Below are 22587 nucleotides of genomic sequence, written 5' to 3'. Positions count from 1 at the left end.
GATACGCAGTCTCAGACGATTGTGTACAGGATAAAAACGCATCGTTGCTCCGATTGTACTACCACCCAGAGCAACCTGCGAAACCACTCCGTAAAGGATACCTTCCGTTGTCATTAGAGTGAACTAGAATGTGAGTTGTAACACCAGCTACGTAGGCCTCACGTTTAACGTCGGGTGAGCCCATGTTCACAGCCAGAATAAGAACCCTTGTAGCTTGTCACCACTGCTGTCGTAGAACAAAGCCACTCAAATTCCATCAGGGAGATTTTACACAGACACACATCACACCAGCAACAAATAAAGCCAGGACGTTCTCGGCAGGAGATAGGTGACGACGATACGAGTAAAAACAGCCCACCACGACTTCCTCACGCACAAATGACGACTTGGCAAGACACACACGGCGCAGACGACTTTAGAGCCTTATGATGTACTACATTCGTACAGTTCCTACACAAACTTCGTGGGACGAATCGCACACATCAGAAAACGCCATTGTTTCTTTTTTTTTTTTTTTTTTTTTTTACGGGTGCTTTCTACCACTAGTGCCACTAGTAGGCGCTCGTGGCGCATCCGCCCCACTTTCGTTAATGCGTGAAACGTTTCGATGCAAATGCTTACACGCGCAGCAATATTTTTACTTTTTATAAGTATCCTTATTACTACTTAATGCATAAACTGCTTCTGCGTATTTGTTTTTTGTTTCTTATTTTTGTGTGACGTCACCGGAAGTTTTGGTGTTACGGCGTTTTGGAGACGGAAACACGCCTGCGGCGGAGCTTTTTTAAACGCTTCCGACTGATTAACGAGGCGTTTCACGGGGCTACCACTTGTGTCCCAGCTTATTTGGGGGTACTTACTACGCATTAAAAATAAATTTGGCCGAGGTGAAATTTGAGTGCAGTTGGCCTTTAAGGAATTTGTAATTAATCCGTCAGCATTGCAGACGATCGCAGGTCATCGCAGACGAAAAATGTTCTCCTAGACCTCCTGACTGACAAAAAATAAAACGAGAAACCGGCAAAAATTCACCTCGTTTCTCTTCCTTTACGTACCGGTGCGTTTTTATTTGCTTTTTTTGTGGCACGTCACATCTTGTGAAAAGTTGATTGCGTTCGCAATGGCGTTGACAGATGGCGCTACCAGTCTGCCCGTATAGTTTTTTTCTGAAGCGTGCGAGCGTTCGAACAGGCGCCTGCGCTTCGAACCACGAATGAAGTTGTTCGCGAAAAAAAAAATAAAAAAGACCTATTGGCAGTTTCAAGGTTTAAACATGACAAACAATATCAGCACGTCACATCTTGCATCTCAGAAGAAATCGGCGACATGTCGCTGCTTTCTCAAGCCACGATTTATCGCGATGTTTCCCCTAAATACGATAATTGTAAAGTAACAATCACTTTTAATGGTTGGTGCAGTTTGTAGAACACAAAGCGCGACACGTGCGTCAAGACACATTCTTTCCTTATCGCGTCGATTGATCACCGTTGCCACCGTTGCTCCGTAGATTTGCCACCAGTAGCCCTGCTCGTGAAGCAGACGATACTTCATCTGTCATTTGGGAGCAGGCGGGCGGTCGCGCCGAAGTCGCATCGCACATCTCTTCGCCGCTCTTGGACCGTGAAGCAAACGCGGTAAGCCTCGCATTACCTATTTTCTGTCACGTAAAATAGGTAAACACCTCTAAACACCACGTAGTGGTGTCTGAGTGGTGTCAGCTGAGAAACTGGAGAGGCTTAGCCAAAACAGATTTATGCTGTCGGCGTGTTTGCGGGTAACGCATTGTTCAGAACGGCTAGAATTGAGCGCGGCGGAGTTAGTGAAGTACTGCGGTGAGGCATACGGCCGACGCAGAAAAAGAAATATGTATGTCTTGGTTGGTTCTGGTACCGTGGGAAGTGGGGGGCGTGCAGTTTACCTGCGTTACAACACGAAAAGTTTTAGATTCGACGTGTCGAGACAAGGAGTTTTGACGACTATGCGTTGTAAGTGGTTTTGTTGGTCATTCGAGGGACGGGTGCCTAACGGAAGCTCTGTGAAGCAGTCAACCTATCAAATGCGTTTGGTGAGTGAGCCGAATTTGGGTAAAAACGCGCCCGCAGTGTTCTATTGCACGCAGTGTGTGTCAGATCGTCTGGTCAACATCACTGCCTACCGCATGTTCTCGCAGAACAAGGGCTGAATAGGCGGCAAAGCCCTACCGTGTTGAAAAAGTACTTGGTTATAAATAGTCCCCTCGCCTTTTTCGGGTTGCTTCACACCGACAAGTACAAATAGTTAATTACCGGGACAGTTTTTTTTTTCGCTGTGCGTAGCCGGTTTCACGGCGCATGCGTTGGGGGTGATCGCCCGTGAATGTTCGCAGCGTTCACGCATATTGCGGTACTTTTCGGCATAAGTCCACGGTGGTTTTATTGCCGTCTGCGTACTGTCTGGAGTCGGTGTGTGCGGTGGGTTTATTATGTAGTCCTTTCAAAATTTGGTAGGCCAGGGCGGCTGTGGGCGATTTATATGCACGTGGACAACGCGCAGCAGATGTCGGCGTCCGTTAGGTTGCGTGGTTAAAGGGACAGGGGAGAATTTTTTTCGTTTTTCACCAGGCACGCTGCGTCGCTGTAGGCAGCGCACTTACGGCTTCTGGTTGAAATTTTAAATTGCGCGCGCTTTCCGGCTTTGCGGACCATCGTGAAAGAAAGTGCTTTTTACCTAAGCCTGCGTCTAATTTAGCCTGCATTTCTCTTTCATTGAAAGGGCCATTGCCGAATCAGCCTTAAACCTTTTTTGTGCGGGCATAAACGTCTAAGCTAGCGAATAAATTTATATAATATCGTGTAGGGTCAGTGGTTATACATGCGCGTGTATTATAGGTAGAAATCTGTTTGGAAATTCACTGTACGAGTTTGTCACCCGTATAACCATTTTCTGATTGAAGAGCGTTCCGGATACCGCATTGTCATAATTGCGAGGATACGTTGGTACTTCCGAGTTGCAGGCGCAAAACGTGCATGTCCATTTGGACGTCGATGAGTTACCCAAGCAGCAGAAATTGCCAAGCCCAAGCATGGCAAAACATCAGTGGCCAATGTGTCCGAGCTTGGCAATACCTCGGCCGCCAATATTGGCTGGTGTTTGGGAAAGGTGACAAGCCAACAATTGGCCAAGTCCTGGAAGGCCAATATTGGACAACGCTTGGCAAAGTATCTTGCCATGATAATGCCAATGGGTGGACCCTAGGCTATTTTCATGCACATTTTTGGCTTTGTGGCCAGTCCTTATGACCAATGCTTATTTTACGAGTTGCCTCGCGGCCCGATTTCTGCTTTATACATGCCAGTATACAGGAAATTATTAAACGAGTGCGCATTATTTATTTAATGCGCACTCGTTAAATAATTTCCTGTACAATGGCATGTATAAAACAGAAATGGGACGGCGAGGCACAATAAGCAAACTGCATCAACTTTGCGAAGCAATTATACATACGTGACTTGCCAAAAACAATTGAGCAACACAACACACCGGGTCTCTCTGTGTAGCTTTTTTATTATGCACATCAAATATACGAGAAACCTGACTTAACAGTGGCAAGAATACGAACACAAACATGAAAGCAAACACAAATAACAGTCGAGAAAAAATTTTAAAAAGCGCTGCTCATGAAGCGCGAACCGATTATCATTCGTTTAACTGCTTGAGATGCCTACAATACAGAAGCATTCAGATAAATGAAAACAGGACCCTCATTCCCGGTAATTCGCCGACCTGCCAAGACCACAATATGTTTTTGAACAGTACTATTGTAGAATAGCCCAGCTTGGAAAGCTTGTCACTGCTGCATCCGCCACTTGTCCACGGGAAACACCTGTGCGTCGTAGCGCCTGTAATGAGTAAAAAAATGGTTCACTATAATGCTAAATTCACGCTGCTTACTAAATACAGCACCTATACAAGCCTTACCACATGTCCGTGTAAAAATATTCAGCCTAAAGTTCTAGCTTGTTAACACTCGCTATGAAACATAAAACGTACAGCACTATTCATTTTTCAATACTGCGTTTTACGGTAGCAGTTACTTGGCTCGTTCTTGAGAAAACAGTCCGGAATTTCACCGAAAATGGGCTTCACTCTTATTGCAGTAGCGCAAAGTAATATAAAAAGTCCAATAGACAAAGCGACACGCCAGCGGTTCCGTGAAATTTTGTTGTGCCTTCGCTCACTTCTGCCCCGTCAGACGCGGAAGACGCGAACGGAACCCACGGAGAATCCCAGAGGTAGTGTAATTACTTTGTCGCTCGACAATACGTTTACATTGCTCAAGAAAATAATCAAACAAAGGCTTCATTTATAGCTAGAGTTTAACTAAGCCAGCTTAATACATCCGCAACTCTTATACGGCACACGAGTCTTGCTTCAACGCATGCTGAACGTCGTGAAACTGCAGTGGGAGCACGGCTGCTTGTTCGGAAAACACAAAGCCGGAAAAAGGATAGCTAGAACTGGCGTCACACAATTGGAAGCACATGTATGGGACCACTTTTTTCTTCGCAAGAACCAACAACATAACACTAAGCACCACTCGCGAGCGCCAGTTATAAACGACAGCTGAAGGTTTGGCGGGAACTAGCGCGAGCACTCCCGCACCGCGAAAAGAAAAATGAAATGGTGACTTACGTTTTCAGCGGCGGCCGTAGCAGGCATACGATGTTATTCCACCAGTCAGGTATACTTCACACAGCCACCGACACCAAAACGCACCTCACAGACACGTACAGGAGTGCTACCGCAGTTTCAATGCCACAAAAGAGACGGAGCCGTCGGTGCAACGCGTCCGTCCACCGGCCCCGCCGCGGGTTCAAAGAACGCGCAAAGGCACAACGCTGAAGTAGTTCGATGGTCACCGTTGTGTTAGGTAACACAAATGACCAATTCCTACTGAACGTTTAACACTCTCTCACACGCTGTTTTGAATAAGCTGCACTTTAGTTTAAGTACGCTTTGTTTCGTGGCACCGTGCTGTGGCTCTTTAGGTAACTACTTTTTGCTGCCTTGCGGCCTGTTCACTGCGCTCTAACCGTCGTTATCGTTGGGGGACCGCCGCGGGCAACGACCGCAGTGCTGCCCTCGAGTGGTGCTGCTTGCGCACCGGGTGCGCATGTACACACGCAAAATAACGCACACGAGTGCTCTACAGTGAGACTTCATGCAGCGGTATGCAACAACAGGTAAGGCTGTCGGCATTTACACCTGCCAATACTTTTTATTTAAATGTGATACTTGACACAAGCTTGAAAATGATTTGGAAGTATTTTTTTGTTCTGCGCTGTGCGTGAAAACAAATTCAAAAACATGCAAACTTCAGTAATATTTCGAGTGAACTTGAGTGGCCATTCAACTAACAAGAAAATGCCAAGACGTGCGTAAAGGTACTCATAAATACCTGCGTCACATATAGGCTACTATTCTTCATAAAATTTTATGATCAAAAATCACGTCTGAATGAGCGCGCTGTCCAGTGTGATTTTTTGCGCACCGGCCAATGCGTGTCCTCAAGGCCGGTCGTATAGCGCTCGTTGTCCACGAATGGCTTTTGCGTACAGGCCGGCGTCTGGCCAAGCTATTGGAAGCCAAAGGGAAGCCAAGGGGCGTCCAATGATTGGCTATCGGCCAATGCTGCTTGGGTAGTGCTTCGAGTTTGGCAGTGCGAGTCAAGTTTGTTTCCCTGCGGGGTGTTTACGGCTACGGACGTGGACTTCCTCGTTTCTGTTATACTGAGATTGCGGACGCTGGATTTGGATACCTCAAACTCCTTAGAGGAATGCTATGTATTCTGACTGATCGGCCTGGCCGTTGGTGACTGTTGTGGCGCTGGGCGAGGGCAGCAAGACACGGACATGTTGATGTGTCGCTGTCGCCTAACGTAGCATGGAGCTGATAGCCAGGGCTTCTGCATCTTCCTCACACTTTAACCACGCTCAAGCAGCGGAGACACTGCACTGCACGCGCTATTTGGGGCGGGTGCTTTTGTCGTTTTGGTGAGAAAGCATTCTTCGCTTAGCTCGGCCGATCTCGCTGACTTAAACGCTCACACTTGGTGAAAGCTGGCCGTATTTTCTAGTTTTCTCAGTTCCTCACTTCCGCAACGGTTGAAGTGTAGAGGTCGACGAGAAATCTGGCGGCCAGACTCTGGGCTTAACGTCGTGCTTGGGTGTATAACGTTGTCAACCGGTAACTGCAGGATGGTGTACAGCCGGTCACATTAAATATTTCTGGAGTGACACACTGACTAGTTGGCCAGCGACGTATTACGGTGGAAAGCAGCGAAATGAGAAGAAATTTTCGAACGTGCCTAACAATCCCGCCAGGACCGACGGCGGTCTCGCCCAAACTTGGCGACAGAATATAGGGATAAGAAAAAAGGAAACCACGTGAACTATCAATTACGCATAGAAACGGCCGCATGAATTGTTGCGATCTGTGTGTGGCAGTCAACAGGGTGGATTAATTCACAGCGGAAAGGAATGTGTCGTACTTTGAGCACATTGAGCGCTCTTGCGGCATGGCGACAATGCAAGCATGCGAGCGAGGAAAGGGCGACATATTGCAGCGGGGCAGGCACCCTCGCACCCAACATCTCAACTGCGCATGTCCGTGCGTTTTCGACGGCCGCTGCCAGGTGACGGCACCGATATCTTCGGCCGCGCACTCCGCGGTTCGTATTTGAATTGTCCATGACTGCACGTCTGCACACAACCAGTTTTGCACGCCGTTACGCCGTTATGCACGCCTACACCTATTGCGGCATTAAAATATCCGAGGACTCCTAACCACTGCTGAGACGCCTTGCTTCCGCATCGCGTTGTGAAAGGGCTCTGCCACGGCCGCTCGATGGCAACATGGTTGTTTCCATCGAGCTGCCGTGGCCCAGCAATCTTATCGCTGTAGACGCTCCAATTTGTGATCCGTCATAACGCTTTGGAATGGCTTTGATATATATCCAACGCTTTGCGCCCTTCGGCCGTTCATGTCGCCGTGAAACGGAAGAGTGGAAGAGTTGACGGCGGTAATGAATTTCGCTGATTGCACTTCCCATCCCTTCATCTGCGGCTTTTGGCGTGGACGGCCACCTCTCCGTACGACCGAGTTTAGGCTCGCGCTGTGCAACGCCTCGCGCAGGGGCTGTTTTAGCGGCAGCCCATGGACGCGGGTTTGATTCCCGGCCGCGGCGGCCGCTTTTCTGATGGAGGCGAAAAGCAAGAACGCCCGTGTGTTCGACATTTCGCTCACGTTGAAGATCCCCAGGTGGTCGAAATTAATCCGGAGCCCTCCACTACGGCGCGCCTTATAACCTGTGTAGTTACGGCGCGTTAAAACTCAAATTCAATCAAATCACTTTGGGGGCTCCGGCTGTCGGCGTCTCCTGTCGTCTCATGCAGTCAGGGTACTAAAATACCGGGACACTCGTTTTCCAGGTCTTTTCGCTGGAACGTTTCATCTCCATGGGCAAAAACGCGTACTAAAAAAACACACCGGGACACGTTTTCTAACGCCTCCTTGAGCTGCTACTTAGCGCATCTTAGCATGCTGCGTCGTGTGACACGAAGGCAACTTACGGACAGTCTCTCTCGTTCAATTGCTTAAATCCGGTTCAACAACTTAAAAAAAAAAAAGCCGCAGAAACAAAGCAGAAATGGAAGACTTATCTGGTGCGACGAGCAAATCACGCAGTGCTGCTCCGTGCTGGCGGTAACTATAGCTTTCGCAGTGCTTCCAGACGTGAAGGAAAGAGTGAAACCGTCTATCGAAAGTGTTGCAGGGTCCCTTTAAAGCGAAGCTTGCCTGGCTCTTCAGTAAGGTTTGGAGGATGCTGCTGCGGGTGCTTTATGGTATCATGTGCCGTCCGGTTTTATCTTCCACCTGACAACTCTGGCTAGCCTCGGCTTACCGCCCCCACGGGGCCCGTAAGCGATTAGCTTTGGAGGTAGGGAGGTGAGGCAGGAGTGGCGTGTGGCGATGTTACACGAAGTAACGCTCGCTTCCTCGGACCGCACCCGAAGGGTCGGCTGGTGCGGCGGTTTGCTTGGGGTGGGTTGCGACTGGGACACACTTCCTGCACGTATCACGTTCTCTGCGCTTGAAGCCGGTGGCGTCTACACCAGGTAGATCGAAGCTTTGAACGTTTGTTCTTGCGTCTCGTATTTTTCGACGCACTCGCTACGGCACACCGTTCTGAATAATCAGCAACTTCGCCAAGCACAGTAGCACTAAAAAAATATCCTGGTCTTAATAAGCGTCAGTGGGAATCTACGCAAAGTGGAAGCTTTCACCGTACCATAACCGTGTTGAAATGTACTTGCGTGCGGCGTTTTTTCGTGGTTAAGTTTAGCATTTTGAGACCTCCAGAAAGCGCAACACTGAAAAAACGAGAGACGAAGGAAGGAAACAAAGGACGAGCGCTGTTTCCTTTTTCCGTCTCTCGTTTTTTCAGTCTTGCACTTTCTGAAGGTTGAGAAATGCAATTGCACCAGCTAGCCCAACTCGCCATTCTGCTGCAGCATGTTACATTTAGGGTTGTTCGTTTTGAGGTTTTATATATAGTCCAAATCGAGGGGTAAAAATCGTGTGCTATTTTTTTAACTGACATTCGGGGAGAAATCAGGTGTTTTTGTGAAACAATTGATTGATTGTAGGGTTTAACGCGCGGACGCAACGCAGGCGATGAGGTGCGCCGTAGTGGAGGTCTCCGGATTAATTTTTACCGCCTGGGGATCTTTAAAGTGCGCCGAAATCTTGTAATCTTGTACACACGAGTTTTCTCTTTTCACCTCCATTCGGAAAGCAGCCGCCTCGGTTTTTGTGAAACCATTCCGAAGTTTTTTCTCGTTAAATCGATAGATGTACTAAGCTTGTTCTAATACTCGTTTTGCTTTAAAGCTTATCACGAACTTTTTAACTCTACTGCGTCAAAATTGGTGTTTATTTCACGCTGGTAATCGGGTGGTCTTCGGGGTTCTCTTCAAAATTCTCTCCAAAATTTGGCATTTGTTTGGAAATTAATAATGGCAGTAAATAGCATTGATAACCTCTAGCAAATGAAACATTTTATTCACCAAAAGCTGGTCATCGATTGTTCCCTCATCCTTGTTTCCACACATAATTGTGATCTGCTTGCGCAACTTGTCGGTCTTCATTCTTGGCCTGTCTGATCGCTGAACGTATCCCAACTGCAGAGAAGGTTCTCTCGACAGCGAAAAGCAAAAACGCCCGTGTGTACGAGATTTAGGCGGACGTTAAAGATCCCCAGGTGGTTAAAATTAACCCCGAGCCCTCCACTTACGGCGCGCCTCATCGCCTGCGTTGCGTCGGCGCGTTAAACTCTACAATCAATCAATCAATCAATCAATCAATCAATCAATCAATCAATCAATCAATCAATCAATCAATCAATCAATCAATCAATCAATCAATCAATCAATCAATCAATCAATCAATTGTAAGATTTTACTGATCAGTGAGCTCAATCGAACAAAAAAAATTCCCCGCATTTCCCCGAGGGGAAGAATGTGAAAGTGCGAATGCAGGAGTTGAATTTGCGCGGTTCGGTAATGTTCGCGAAAGAGAGATCACACACACACACACACAACTACAAAGAAAGAAAGATGCATTTATTCACAGACACCTATTTGTGTTGTCGTTGTACTTGATTGCTAGAGCGGATCTGAGCTTTGAAATTTCGTGTCAGTACTCCTTTAAGCGGGTGCATTAGCCCTTCTCACGCCCGATTCCTGGCCAATCCCCCACGTGGGTATGTGTCATGTCAGCGGCCAGGCAGCGCGCGCCCATCTCCCCCCGTTGCCAAGGAAGACAAGGAGATTCCTGGCCAATCCCCCACGTGGGTATGTGCCATGTCAGCGGCCAGGCAGCGCGCGCCCATCTCCCCGCGTTGCCAAGGAAGACGAGGAGCGCGCGCACCCGCAGCTGTTGCTATGTGGACGGACGGCGGTCACCAGAATTCAGGGTCGCTTATAAAGTGCATTCGCACTTAATAAGTGTAACATTCGCTGCGGCATCAGCGAAAGAACGCAACTGGCGCCCGTGTTCTGTACGATTTGAATAATCCCATTTGGTCCTAAATCAATCAAATCAATCAATGATTCTCTCGACAACACAGCTTCCATTAGCTAGAACCAACAATGTCAGGTTAGCATTTGCCGGCCTGAGGTAGCGGGTGGTAGTCATTCCAATACTCAAGGAGTTCGAAAGGAGCGCTTGTGCGCTTGCTTCCATCAAGTACTGGTCCAGAACGGCGGAACGTCAGACCACAATTGTGCAGATCGCTCCTTTGGAAAGGTCCATTCGGGCAGACATCGGGTTTAACCCGAATCTCTTGAAACATGTTCGGAGTGTAAGAATCGTTTAAATCGGGTTTGGCCCGAAACGAACAAGCTTGGATACTGCATGATGTAAGGGCTCATTTTTTTCAAAATGGTGAGCAGTGGCGAGTCCATAGATAAGTCTTAACAGAACTTCAACGTTAAGATGCCACTATAAGCGTAGAAACCGTTATCGATGCATAACTGGGGCTCCTGAAAGTTGACTTCAATAAACTTTCGTTGAAGCCCAGTCCGACTCCGTGTCTGGATACCGACCAGTGGGGGAGTCCTTAGACCAGGAGTCCTTGGCTCTGGCTGGCCGTCTGAGTCAGTCTCGCCAGCTGGTTAGGCTGATTCCGTGTTGCGTTGGACAACGAGGTCGCCCACTGGGAAGGGGAGGGTTTGGGATTGGTAGGGAGGTTGGATGTGTGGAAGCATTCCCATACGATGTGGCAAGGAGTACCTATTTCGAGGCAAAGCTTGCACTGTAGTGAGTGAGGTGTTGCGACGGGTTCAGTCTGAGAACGCGAAGAAAAAAAATGACCGCGTATCTGCTTATATCGTTGGAAATGTCGTCAAAAGACGATAGTCTTTGTAGACATTTGCCAAGGAAATGCCCCCCTTTGCTTTCCTGCTCCCCTCTCATGCTGTTCCTGTACCGTCGCGCTCATCTCAAAATAAACACACCAAAATATTGCTCGAGGCCATTTGAATTTACCGCGTTTCACTGTTGCAAGCCGGGTTCCTCGATGCCAGCGCTGCAGTGCGGCGGAGACGCGCGTGAATTGAGGCGGCCGACTTCAATGTTTATAGAACCGCGTGGCCGTGCTCCACGTGCGTTCCAAGCATACCGTGGAACCTAGCTAGTGGAACCTTTCGTTGCGGTTGCCCCGTGATTTTTCATATGCCGCCAGGAGGTGGCGCGGGTAACAGCAGGCGGCGGTTTTCTGCAGTAGTTGTAGAATATCATTTGCTATCGAAAAGCCAAGCATCCATGAATTTTTTAATAAAGGACCACTGTAAATATCCCTTGTGTACTAATTTACTGTCTTTGTGTAATGTCTTGTTCTTGTTCAACCAAGTTGACAAGTATAAACATATAAACCGGGCTTAGACGTTTACATTTGGCTGTGAGTATATAAGACTATTGCGCAGTATCTGTTTTACTTTGGGCGGGTGGCTGAATCGAGTCACACATACTTACAGACGTACAGACTGACCGAAATTTCTGGTTTTAAGTAGCCCAAGAAAAACTATCGTCTTTAAATACCCGCAGATACGGGAGAGTGGACGAAGCAAAGTGGGCGCCGCCGCGGGGCTGTCAACTGAGACCGTCGGCGGGGTCCCCGCGCGCTACATATGGTTGTTTCACCGGTGAACGTAGCCCCCTCACCCTCGAAAGAAGGGACCGCGGAGGCGGGGAGCGGGGGACAGTTGGTTCGCTGAAAGCATGTAAGACGGAACGCTGTAACCTTCTGAGCTTCTACATAAAGAAATCCTGTTGTTTTCTTTTGCACCCGAACGAGTAGTGGTGTTTCTTGAACGACGACAGCGACCGAAAGGATCGACACATGTTCGCTACTACATGAGGTGTTGGGGAGACCAGGTGCCATGGTGTATTGTGAGGGAAGGTGCGGGTTCGAAATTGGCGGACAGTGACTCGGGGTGGAGGGAAGGTGCGAAGAGTGAGCTTGTAATGTGTGGGAATGTCGTTGCAGGTGAGTAGGAAGTGGGCATACAAGGTGGGAGGAGAGTCGGGGGCGGACCGGTGTATCGCTTCTCGGGCCGCGTCGTGCGCCGCTCCATTGCCGACTACGAGTCCACAGACTGTTGAACTTCTCGGGGAGGTAAGTTGGGCGCTCAGTGCAGTGCGAGGAATTCGACCTTGTTGTAGGTTACGACAGGATTCCTGCGACTCGGTGATTACTGACGGTTACTTGCAACGGGTGGAGGTAAGGAGTATTGCGAGGGCAATCTCTTCAGTTTCAGTTTGTGTTGAGGCCCCCGCGGAAGCAGGGAAGATGATTCGTTTTTGGCTGCCTGCAGTGGCGGCGGCATTGGTTGATCGGGTAGGTTATGGGGATGCATCCACGGAAAGCGTGCCCGGAACATGTTGGTGCCGGGTGCGGATCTATACTTTGTGACCGTCATGGATGCCTGGATGCATGTTTCGGGATACGGTGACTTTGATGCGAGCACGCAGTTGGATGACTGTGTACCAGGCGGTAAGGCTGAGTCGGGGTTAAGGTACAGCCGAGTTAAGGTACAACTAGTGGACGTGAGCTCTTCCCAGGTGTTACTTACTGCCAAGCGCAAGGACAAGTCAGTAGAGGTGTCGCTGGGGAGGCCGAATGCCGTTTTGTACGCTTGTCTAAGTAAATACCCACAACACGCATTGAAGGCAGGCCAGTTGGTACATAACCGATTTATAAAACAGCGCGGGAAACGAGGCTACAGAAAGGGCACACAGACAGGACCCTGCCTTGTCTGTGTGCCCTTTCTGTAGCTTCGTTTCCCGCGCTGTTTTATAAATCCGTAAATATAGTTTCCCTTGCTTTGCTGATTTGATGGACAGGTCAAGATCTCTGTATGTGAGGCGACTGATAAGGAAAGCTTGAACCGAGCGGGAAGTGTTAGCTTCTTTGAGTACGTTTATGGGTGATGCGCTAACTATAGTTGTGACGATTGGGTAACTACGTGATGGTGTGTGTTCCTCAGCCATCTCGTGGTACTGGGGTACCGAGTACCCGGAGATGGGTAACTGCAGGAACGGGGCGGTCTGTATAATAGCCGGGTCCGGTGCATTGTGGTTTCCCTGAATTCTCTGCTGAAGGGTTATCAGTGGGGTTTTTTTCGGGGGTCGGGTCAGACCATATTTAGAGAGATACGTGCTAGTGATGTCGATGGCTCGCTGAAGTGATTCTTGTTGTTTGCCCATGGAACTTCAGTTGGTCCATATGGTGAGATGAAATTTTTTTTCGACCTAATTTATTCACTTCGTTTACAGGAGCCTCTCCCCCGAGAAGTTGCGCCTCAATCCGCGCATTCTACGGCCTGTTTCTTATTCTTCGTGACGTCGAACAGTTTGCGTGTCATTTATCCGTCCAGCACTGCAAATGTTTCCCGTTCTGATGGACTCGCAGGACATGGCTGGTGCGGTGCCACGCCGTGAGAGGATTCCCAGCATCATCACTCCAGACTACATTGAACTTCTCCAGGGCCTCTGTGTGGTGTCTCACCCGACCAAACGCGACGTTGCCGCCGTCTTTGACGAGTTCCGCCGGACTCTGGGCGGTGGAGGCAGGGCGCAGCCTTCGACGTCCCGAGGGGGCAGCGGTCGCGGCGACCCCTCCGGTGAGAATTCGTAGACACACGTGTACCCTACAGAACGTAGGTGTTATTTGGTGAAATAGAAACTCGCCATTCTGGTGAAATAGAAACTGGTGAAATCTGGTGAAATAGAAACTCGCTCAGCCCCATTCCAACTACTAAAGACTTCCGTGAAACCGCAAGGAGTACTGATTAACTCTGAAAATGTTCGGCTACATTGATTTGATGTGGACGGGAATGACGTTATACGGCCAGCACTAAAACCATAGTTACTAAGGTGTTAACTGCATGTTATTATTGAAGTGCTACGATCAAACAGAACGAAGATACCTAAAAATGCCGAGTCATCTGTCTTAGTGGTGACTTTGGTCAGTGGCCGTCAATAGCACGAACTACGTTCTGTGACGTCATAGATGAATTGGCGGAAAGTTTCTGGGGAGTCGGCACTGCTGCGTATGTTCTTTGTTATCTCAATTATTTGTGGGAAGTTTTCAATAAAACTGGCATCACTGTTATCGGGCAAAACGTTTTTTGGGTGAACTGAACTTGTATTTTGTCTTCAAAATCCCCTTAACTAACCGGAGTGTCGGTGACGAGCGATGCGAGAGGCGGTGATGTGTTGTTCGCCAACGTGATGCTTGTAATTATCAGAGTGTGACGTACGCGTAGTTCTGGCATCTACAGGGAACGCACGTTATAACGTAATCGCTTTATAGGAATGCTCGCTTTGCTCGAAGCGTTCGTGTCCACTCGGTGGTGCATGAATGGAGATCAAATATCCCCGCTTTCAACGAAGTACCGCTGATAACGAACTCAAATAACCAAGGATATATCGCCCTCTCCTGTGAACCGGTATACCGCCAAAAGAGCAACGTGAAAAGAAACTTATAGGGAGCATTTTTCTCACTCTACAATGTTTCTACACACGCTAAGAAGGTAAATTGCCCACTTACGCGTTCCATAAAAGCGTGCTTTTGTGCCGCTGTGATGTGTTGACGCTTTGCGCTCTTGTCGCGCGTTGTGTCGCTGTGCCCTTTTGTCGCGTGCTCTTTTCACGCCGTGCTGTTCTGTCGGGGCTCTGTTGTCGCGTGGCCTTCTGAAGCGTGCTGTTTTGAGGCCCCCCCTCCCCCCCGTTCCTCTGTACCATATATTCGTCCCATTCCATTTCCCCGCATCTGAAGTGGTGTATACTAGCGTCACTAGATAAGCTACGCTTAAGAGTACCGCCACTTCGGGCACCCGGAAGCGTCTGGGCGCCATTTTATTTCTGGCTAGCATTGTTGCCATCTCTCCCAACGAAACCGCCGCCGGTTGTGACGCGCAGAGTGCGACCGGCTGCTCTATCGTCCGCGCAGCAGAGAGAGAGAGAAGGTTCCCAGAAACAAAATGGCTGCGCCAATATGTGAACAAATATCCCGTGGGGCCGACCGAAAAATGAAAATCCTGGCGGCACATAACAATGAGAGAAAAGAGTGCCGATACTCTAAAGCCTTTATTTAGTGACGCTAGTGTACACCCAGTAAGGCCAGAGAGAAATGTTGACCTGCGCATGTGGTCATTACGTATACACGTGGTTGTACGCTCTGTCGAGCGGCGGAGTCGGCATTTTACAATCGGCGCATATGAAAATAAAACGCGTGTTTTTGTGGCGGCGATTTTTTGACTCGCTGTATCGCCACCGCGAGCCTATTGCTGTTCAGAGGCAGCATCCAATCGAAAAGGATGAACATATGCAACAGCCGTGCATATACCGCATTTGCACGCTTCTAACGGAGCCCCGATTGTAACGCGGAGGTAAGTTTACTTCGGAAAATTTGCAAAAATAATTTAACCCGATTATACCGCGGAGATGTGAAAGACCTGACACCACCACCTAATAGGATGCATTGTATTTGACACTCAGTCATTTCTTCATTATCCTTCCTCATCCATAGCCTTCCTTATCCATTTCTTATCCTTATCCGTATAAACTTCATAATTTTAGTTCATTCGCTGCTAATTTATGTATTTCTGAAATTCAAATTTTGATTGCAAATTTATTTTATTTCGTTCTCAAATAAAATCTGGGAGTTCAAGTTTCTGGAAGCAGGTGCATTCGGGGCCGGAGAAGCCGGCCATGAAAATATGCTCTGCATTGTGCTCTCACCCGGGTCATATTCATCATTTATTGTACCCTTAAGGGCCCCTTGCGGGTTATTACACAAGAGGGGGGGGGGGGCAGAACAATTGTACACACATAACAAGAATACAGACAGTAATACAGGCAACAATTCGGACATAGATCGTGTAGTGAAAGTAAAGACGTATAGGCATGAAAAAGTTTTTGCGTAGTTAAAATCACTGCCGTTGACAACCTTAAAAAAAGAAAACAAAATTAATAAAGAGAGAAGGGGGAGGGAGAAAATGAGCAATTCTAGGTTATCGGTTCCCTAGTCCGGCGCACAAAAGAAAAAAAAAAGCTAAAAAGCCAATGAACTCGCTCAGGGCATCAACCGTATGACCTTTGAAACGCGTGCCAGTGCCCTACGAACCAGGAGCCAGAAGGGCGCCGGCCTGCCGGCTTGCGTACTCACAAGGTCACAGGCCTTGGGCGTCGATGGGCCTTCTAATCCCCTTGCCCTAACGACCGTGCTACGATGGGTGAAGCACCCGGAGTGGAGTTGCCCACTCCTTGCACTCAGTGCCCCAAAATCTCCCCGAGAGGACAAGGCAGTGCAAGAACGACGTCTCCAGACAGGGCAAGGAACGCAGTCGCCGTCTCCGAACAATGCCAGGCGGCAGACCAAGAAGCTGACCTCGCCGAAACTGCCGTCTTCGAAAAAGAGGCGAACTGGAGGAAGTGCCTTTACGTTGAGTCAAGGTATCTACAGCGAACCCCACGTAGCCGCAGTGGCTCGCGAGGGACTCCCCAGTCTGTGTAAACACACGAGCTGCGTTCCGCAGAGAGAGAGGGGTTCCTGGAAGGCGGGCAGCGGGTAAAGGTTGCAAGGCGACGTTGCAATGTAAGCCGTGTCACCTCTGAAGGAGCCGAGCCGGCTTCGAAACGTCGGGTCTCCAGTTTTTGTACTATTGGCTTGGGTGTAATTATATTTATCAGACATGTAAAGAAGCAACGAAAAGTAAAAACAATCGAAAAGGACACAGAATTTACGCGTAGTCAAAGAAACAAGAAACAGAATATTGCAGGTAAATTTAGGATATAGGTTAGTAATTCGCGGAATTTCGAAGGAATTTGCTGTGCAACGACGGATTCTTGGAGGGAGTTCTATTGTCGCGGGTTCGATTGCCGGCTGCGGCGGCCGCTTTTCTGATGGAGGCGAAAAGCAAAAACGCCCGTGTGTTCGAGATATCGGCGCACGTAAAAAATCCCCAGGTGGTCAAAATTAATTCGGAGCCCTTTACTACGGCGCACCTCATCGCCTGCGTTGCGTTGGCGCGTTAAACCCAACAATCAGTCAACCAATCCAGTGTTCTATTGCTACGGAAAGGAAAGATTTGTTGAAAGCGTTAGTGGAACCGTGAAGTCTTTGAATGCTCAAAGAATTGAAGAGGCGATGTGATGAGCGCACGGGTGGAAATAACCGTAGAACGAAGGTCAGGGAAGTTATAGTACAATTTATGGAATAGGCAGAGCAGTGAAATTTTGCCTCTTGATGCTAAGAGGGGCAGCCCGACAGATGCTTTTAAGTTGGTAACGGTCATAGTGTAGTCATATTTGGATAAGATGAAACGGGTAGCGCGGTTTTCGACAGGTTCTAATGTCAGCCCGGTACGTTTGGTGCGGATTCCGAATGGAGGAGGCGCATTCCAATTTGGTACGGATGAAAATTTCATGTGCTATTGTACGGATCGATGGAGGGGACAGGTATAACGATCTTCTAAGGTAGTTCAGGGACTTCCAGGCATCGGCTGTTAGTTTTAGAACGTGCTTCAACCAGTTTAGTTTATTAGTGATGGTAACGCCAAGGTAGCCGTAGCTATCGACCTCAGATAAATTAACTGTGCCTAAACACTATGGGAATGTAGTTATGGAGCGCTTCCGGGTAACATGCATGAACTTACATTTGCTGACATTTAGATTTATCATCCAGTGTAACACCATTTACCAATTGAGGTTAAGTAATTTTGGAGAACGGATTGTTCGCCGCTGGTTGTGACACGGCGGTAAATTACACAATCATTGGCGAAAAGACGGATTGAAGACGAAACGCCAGTTGGGAGGTCGTTTAAAAATATAAGGAAAAGGAGTGGACCGAGTGGTGATCCCTGAGGAACACCGGATATTACTTTGGTAGTTTCTGAGCAGCGATCTCCAACACAAGTGAACTGCACGCGATCTATTAGGAAACAGGGGATCCACCTCAGAATTAGCGGGTCGAGATGAGACGCGAGTTTTGACACTAGTCGTTTATGGGGAATGCAGTCAAAGGCCATTGAAAAATATAAGTAAATTACGTCAGTCTGAAATGAAGAATCTAAGTTCAGGTGAAGGTCTGTGGTGAATTCAAAAAGTTGAGTTGCGCATGACAGGCCTGGATGAAAACCATGCTGATTTCTGAAGAATTCTATTCGAGGTGGGTTGCTGTGTACGAATAAATGATATGTTCCAAAAGTTTACAAGCAATACATGTACCTCTAATTGGGCTATAATTGGGTGGGTCGGAGCGCTTACCAGACTTGAATTCAAAACAGGGGCTACTTTGTTTATTTTCCAGTCTTTCGTGCGCCATCGTTAAAAAGAAATCTTGTCCGTGTATACTTTCAGCTGCTTTCGATCGGCCCTGCACCAAGAGTGCCACGGCGTCTGTCACGGAGGCTCCCTGTTGGCTGCTCGGCGAGCTCGAGGCCTGGAACCGCATCCTGGCCCGCAACTGCGTAGAGCTGCGCGAGCACTGTCCGGGCTGCCTGACGCTCCAGGGCTTCGCCTGGCCAGAGAGCAACGCGCCAGACATTCCCGACGCGCTTCGGGCCACCCTGCTGGTGCACGTTCTGCTGCGACAGCACAGGTATACGGCCTTCGCCCATAAAAATCCAACAACCGTCACATGCGACAAAACTGGTCGGAGCCTTTGAGCGCAACTGAGGTTACTGATGATGACAGTGGAAATTGGCCACTGTAACACTGTGCGCCACCTGGTGGCATGAACATAACTAACTTACACATCCCCTCCTCTCAAAAAGGGGCAGCACACCGTCACATAACACAAGTACAGGGTGGTGCGAAGATGATTGGAACACTTTAACAAATTTTTCCCGAGTGCACCACCGCTCTGTTAGCGCTCAAACTCCACACGAAGGTCGCATTTTGTGGTCTATTTTCTTTGACACCGGGAACAATGACAGTACTAACGTGTTTATTCTGAAAATAAATAAAAACGCTTTTCGCCTATGGGAAAATGGCGGCCGATTTGGACGTGCGAGCCAGGGCAAGTTGATCTTAGAACGACGGCGCCACCCGGGATATGCAGAGCGAAATGGTCGTGCATGTTCAGAAAGCGTATAAGGGCTCTTATCGCCATCTGCGAAGTCGTTACCTTGCCGGGAAATGCGCGGTTTGACGAAGTTTCTTTTCGTGGATGGAAATCAAGCTTTGCCTCTGTACACAAATACATGTACAGGGGCCGTCAAAAGTCATTGAAACACGGTCTCGTAAATGCACACGAATTCTTCCTAAACTGCCTGGCTGCATTGGTGTGCGTTTAAAGCAGTCCTCCCTAATAGCAAAAAGCTTCATGTACACTGGAAATGGCTGTCATGAAGCCAGTAAGACAAATTTTGTAATATTCATAAATCCTTGTTTCAATGACTTATAACGGCACCTATACATGTATGTATGCGTTAAGATTTGTACACTCATGGAGAAATCAAATGCATTCACGAAAGTATGAACCGCACCCCACAAATAGCGCGATTCCTTTTCCGTGCAAGTTACATTGATACGTGACCTAATTACAGTAACAAATTTGGCAAATCTGGCTTTCCAAATATACCGATAGCGTGCCATTATGGAACCTCCACAAAACAGTTTTATTTTTCAATTCTGCGTGTTCCGATTCAGATTTTCGTGTTCTCATTTCATTTGTCTGACTTCACAATACAAGCTCATAGTAACAAAATCGTTACATACGACGTCTCGCTTAATTCCAAGTGTTCAACGGTATCAACTGCACTGAATTGAAAGCAGTTCGTCTCTCCTTTGAAGAATGTATCGCTTACTACGAATCCACTTTCCTGTCCCGAAGACTTTGTTATGGCGATCGTTTACTGTTGTAGTATATACAGTTAAACCTGGGTGTAATTAACCTCTGTGTAACGAATTCCTGGATTTAACGAAGTTTTTCGATTCCCCATTTCCACCTTCATTGAAGCCCATTTGTTTGCGGCCTTTATGTAACGGAGTTGCGATGGTTAACTTGGATGTAACGAATTCGCTACGCTGATGAGTGGAGGTTTCTTGCCCTTTTTCTGAAATATCGGCTGGTGAAATCCACCAATTTAGCTAATTTCGACCGCACCGCAATCTCTTGTGCGTTTTCACGTGTGAGTGCTTTGTCCGGTGCTAGGCTACCTGTCGGCGTGTAGTCGCGTGTGTCCCCCGATATTTGTGGTATAAGTCCGTGAATGATTTCTGCTCCCTGCATACGAAAATATTTGTCTTTTCAAGACAAGCTCGCAATTTTAAATGCCGTCTCCGCCGGCGAGAAAGAACGTGACCGCCCAGTGCAGTGTTCCAGCTAGCATCTTTTCAACAATTTTGACTGCAGAAAAGAGAGTAAAGATCGCGAAAAGGCGCCCTTTCAGCAAAAGTTTATTTCTTGAAACGCGTTAAGGCACCGGAAATTCCCAAAAAGCAAAAGTGATACTCAGTTACGTTTGCGAATTCGGGGGTCGTGTAGTAGCAGCAAGTACAAATAACGCAACTTTTTCTTTGTGAAATATATCCTTGAACAAGGGTGAGTTCCGCATCACTGATGCCTAGCATATTGGTTTTGTTTCTGCTTCATTCCCACGAGCGTTAACTCGAAACGTGCATGTACCAAAAACCTGGATGCAACGAAAAATTTGGCGACTCGAGCAAATGCGTCGCATAGGGGGTGGGTGTTTTGCGTTAACGTTTAGTGTTTGGGGAGTTGGTGGTAGTGAATGCGTTGTATCAGCAGCTTCTTGACGTAGTTTGAATGAGTCAAGGATATAAGGCGCGTTCGTAGCCTCCCATTCTGTGTCGGCTTTGTGGCGCAGTGGGTAGAGCACCATGTACATTGCGTTCCGCCCGCAGGGTCGAGGGATCGAAACCAGGCGCCGGATGGTATTTTTTTTATATAGTGTAGGGGGAGGGGTGCGGACTACGACTACGGACGTCAACGCGGGTGACATTGTGAGTTACTGAAATGCTCTGCATTTAAAATGCGAATTTTTGTCAACTTCTTTAATCCAGTTTTAACTGTATACATGCATTCGTAAGTACATACCATCAATAACGATGGTAGATGGTTGAACGATGGTTTCGCGTTCTGAGTATGCGTCTCCCCACGGCCAGGTGCGTGACGCGGGTGTTCATGGACGAGTCGCAGACTACGCTGGAGACGGACGTGTTCTGGCACGCTGTGCGCACCGGCTGCTCAGGAATCCTCTACTTCGAGTACAACGCTTACCGCGTCGCCCCCCTCGGCCAGCCAGAGGAGGTGAGTGGTAGGCCCCACTCCTGCAAAGCACCTTCTCGTTACCGTCGAACCGAACGTCGGTTTTGGAATAGAGCTATAGTTAAAAATTCTACTTGGTATTCTTGCTATTCTACCGATTCCCAAGAAGCATACCGGAATTACCACTTTTGGTAGGTGTCCCGAGCTGCACTGCGTGTGCTAAAAAACCGTTCCCCAACCGGTTATATTTAGCTCATCTGGACGCCCGCTCGATCTTCCATGGAGGGCAATATACGCCCACCAACAAGCCTGCGCTTTTGCCCCCCAGGATATGGAGCTGCACGGGGACAGTCACCCGCTTGTCACGTTCAGGGACATAACCCAGCATTATCGCCTTCAGAGACAAACCTTACCCAGGCCGCACGCTGACCTTTCCAGGGAACAACAAAGTACCTCATACAATCCGGCTCTTTCCCACATCCGACGCGTCTTCACGTAATGCACCCGCATCGCTACGACGCTGAATGTAAATTTCGCTCAGAAGTAGGAACACTCCGCCACATGATCGGGGTGTGTGACTTTAGCCCTGAGCACCCCCCTCTCTTCCCGTCAACTACCCAACAAGAGCAATGGGAGATGTTGCTATCCAGCCCCTCCCTTCCAATTCAGCTTCAGCTGGTGGACAGCGCAGGCGGCGCGTACTGCATTTGGTCATCTAGGGAAGAAGAAACCACTTCTCCTGGGCCGCCCTCTGCGCCGTTCAGAAATCTGAATGAAAGCATTTCTTCCTCCTCAAAATTAACAGGAAACCCTCAGGAGCGCCTCATAGCACAAGTGTAGCTTTGGCGCGTTAATCCCTAAAATACGAATTTGTAATACATTGCTTTCCGAGGTTTTCTTGACTGCGAACCCTTACCCTTATTTCTGTCTTAATTCAACGAGCCCCTCAGTTCCCATTCTGATTCGCTGTGTGGTCGTGTGTGGGTGGACGTGGGTGTGTGGGTGGGTGAATGGGTTTCACGTTTGCTTGGAACGCTCGTTGAGTAGGCCAACGTGGTTCTATAAATGTTGTAGTAGGGCGCCTCGATCCACGCGCGTCTCCGCCGTTCGGCAGCGCTGGCGTCGGGGCACCCGCCATGTAGCCGTGGAACGCCGTAAATTTAAATTGACTTGAGCAAACCATTAGCGTGTTATCTAGGTAGGAACGAGACGGGAGAGGAACAACACGAGAACTGAGCGGGAAAGAA

General features: G+C 48.4%; 1 protein-coding gene across 2 annotated transcripts in view; it reads left to right on the top strand.

The window, feature by feature from the left end:
• Nucleotides 1–1300: 1300 nt before the first annotated feature.
• Nucleotides 1301–22587, top strand: part of LOC144158754 (uncharacterized) — a 62607-nt gene continuing 41320 nt past the window's right edge. Inside the window, exons 1-5 of one of the 2 annotated variants that reach the window (XM_077689848.1) lie at nucleotides 1301–1634; nucleotides 12089–12217; nucleotides 13514–13724; nucleotides 18466–18706; nucleotides 21238–21382. In XM_077689848.1, coding sequence (XP_077545974.1) covers nucleotides 13517–13724; nucleotides 18466–18706; nucleotides 21238–21382 — 594 coding nt within the window. In that variant the 5' untranslated portion in view covers nucleotides 1301–1634; nucleotides 12089–12217; nucleotides 13514–13516. The remainder of the gene's footprint in view (nucleotides 1635–12088; nucleotides 12218–13513; nucleotides 13725–18465; nucleotides 18707–21237; nucleotides 21383–22587) is intronic. The other variant, XM_077689847.1, reaches the window with a different exon arrangement.

This window comes from Haemaphysalis longicornis, unplaced genomic scaffold, assembly GCF_048455015.1.
Source record: "Haemaphysalis longicornis isolate Haplotype H1 unplaced genomic scaffold, Haemaphysalis longicornis Haplotype H1 scaffold_10, whole genome shotgun sequence".
Lineage (NCBI taxonomy): Eukaryota > Metazoa > Arthropoda > Arachnida > Ixodida > Ixodidae > Haemaphysalis > Haemaphysalis longicornis.
Note: the sequence above shows the minus strand (reverse complement) of the source record. Positions and strands in the feature narration are given on the sequence as shown.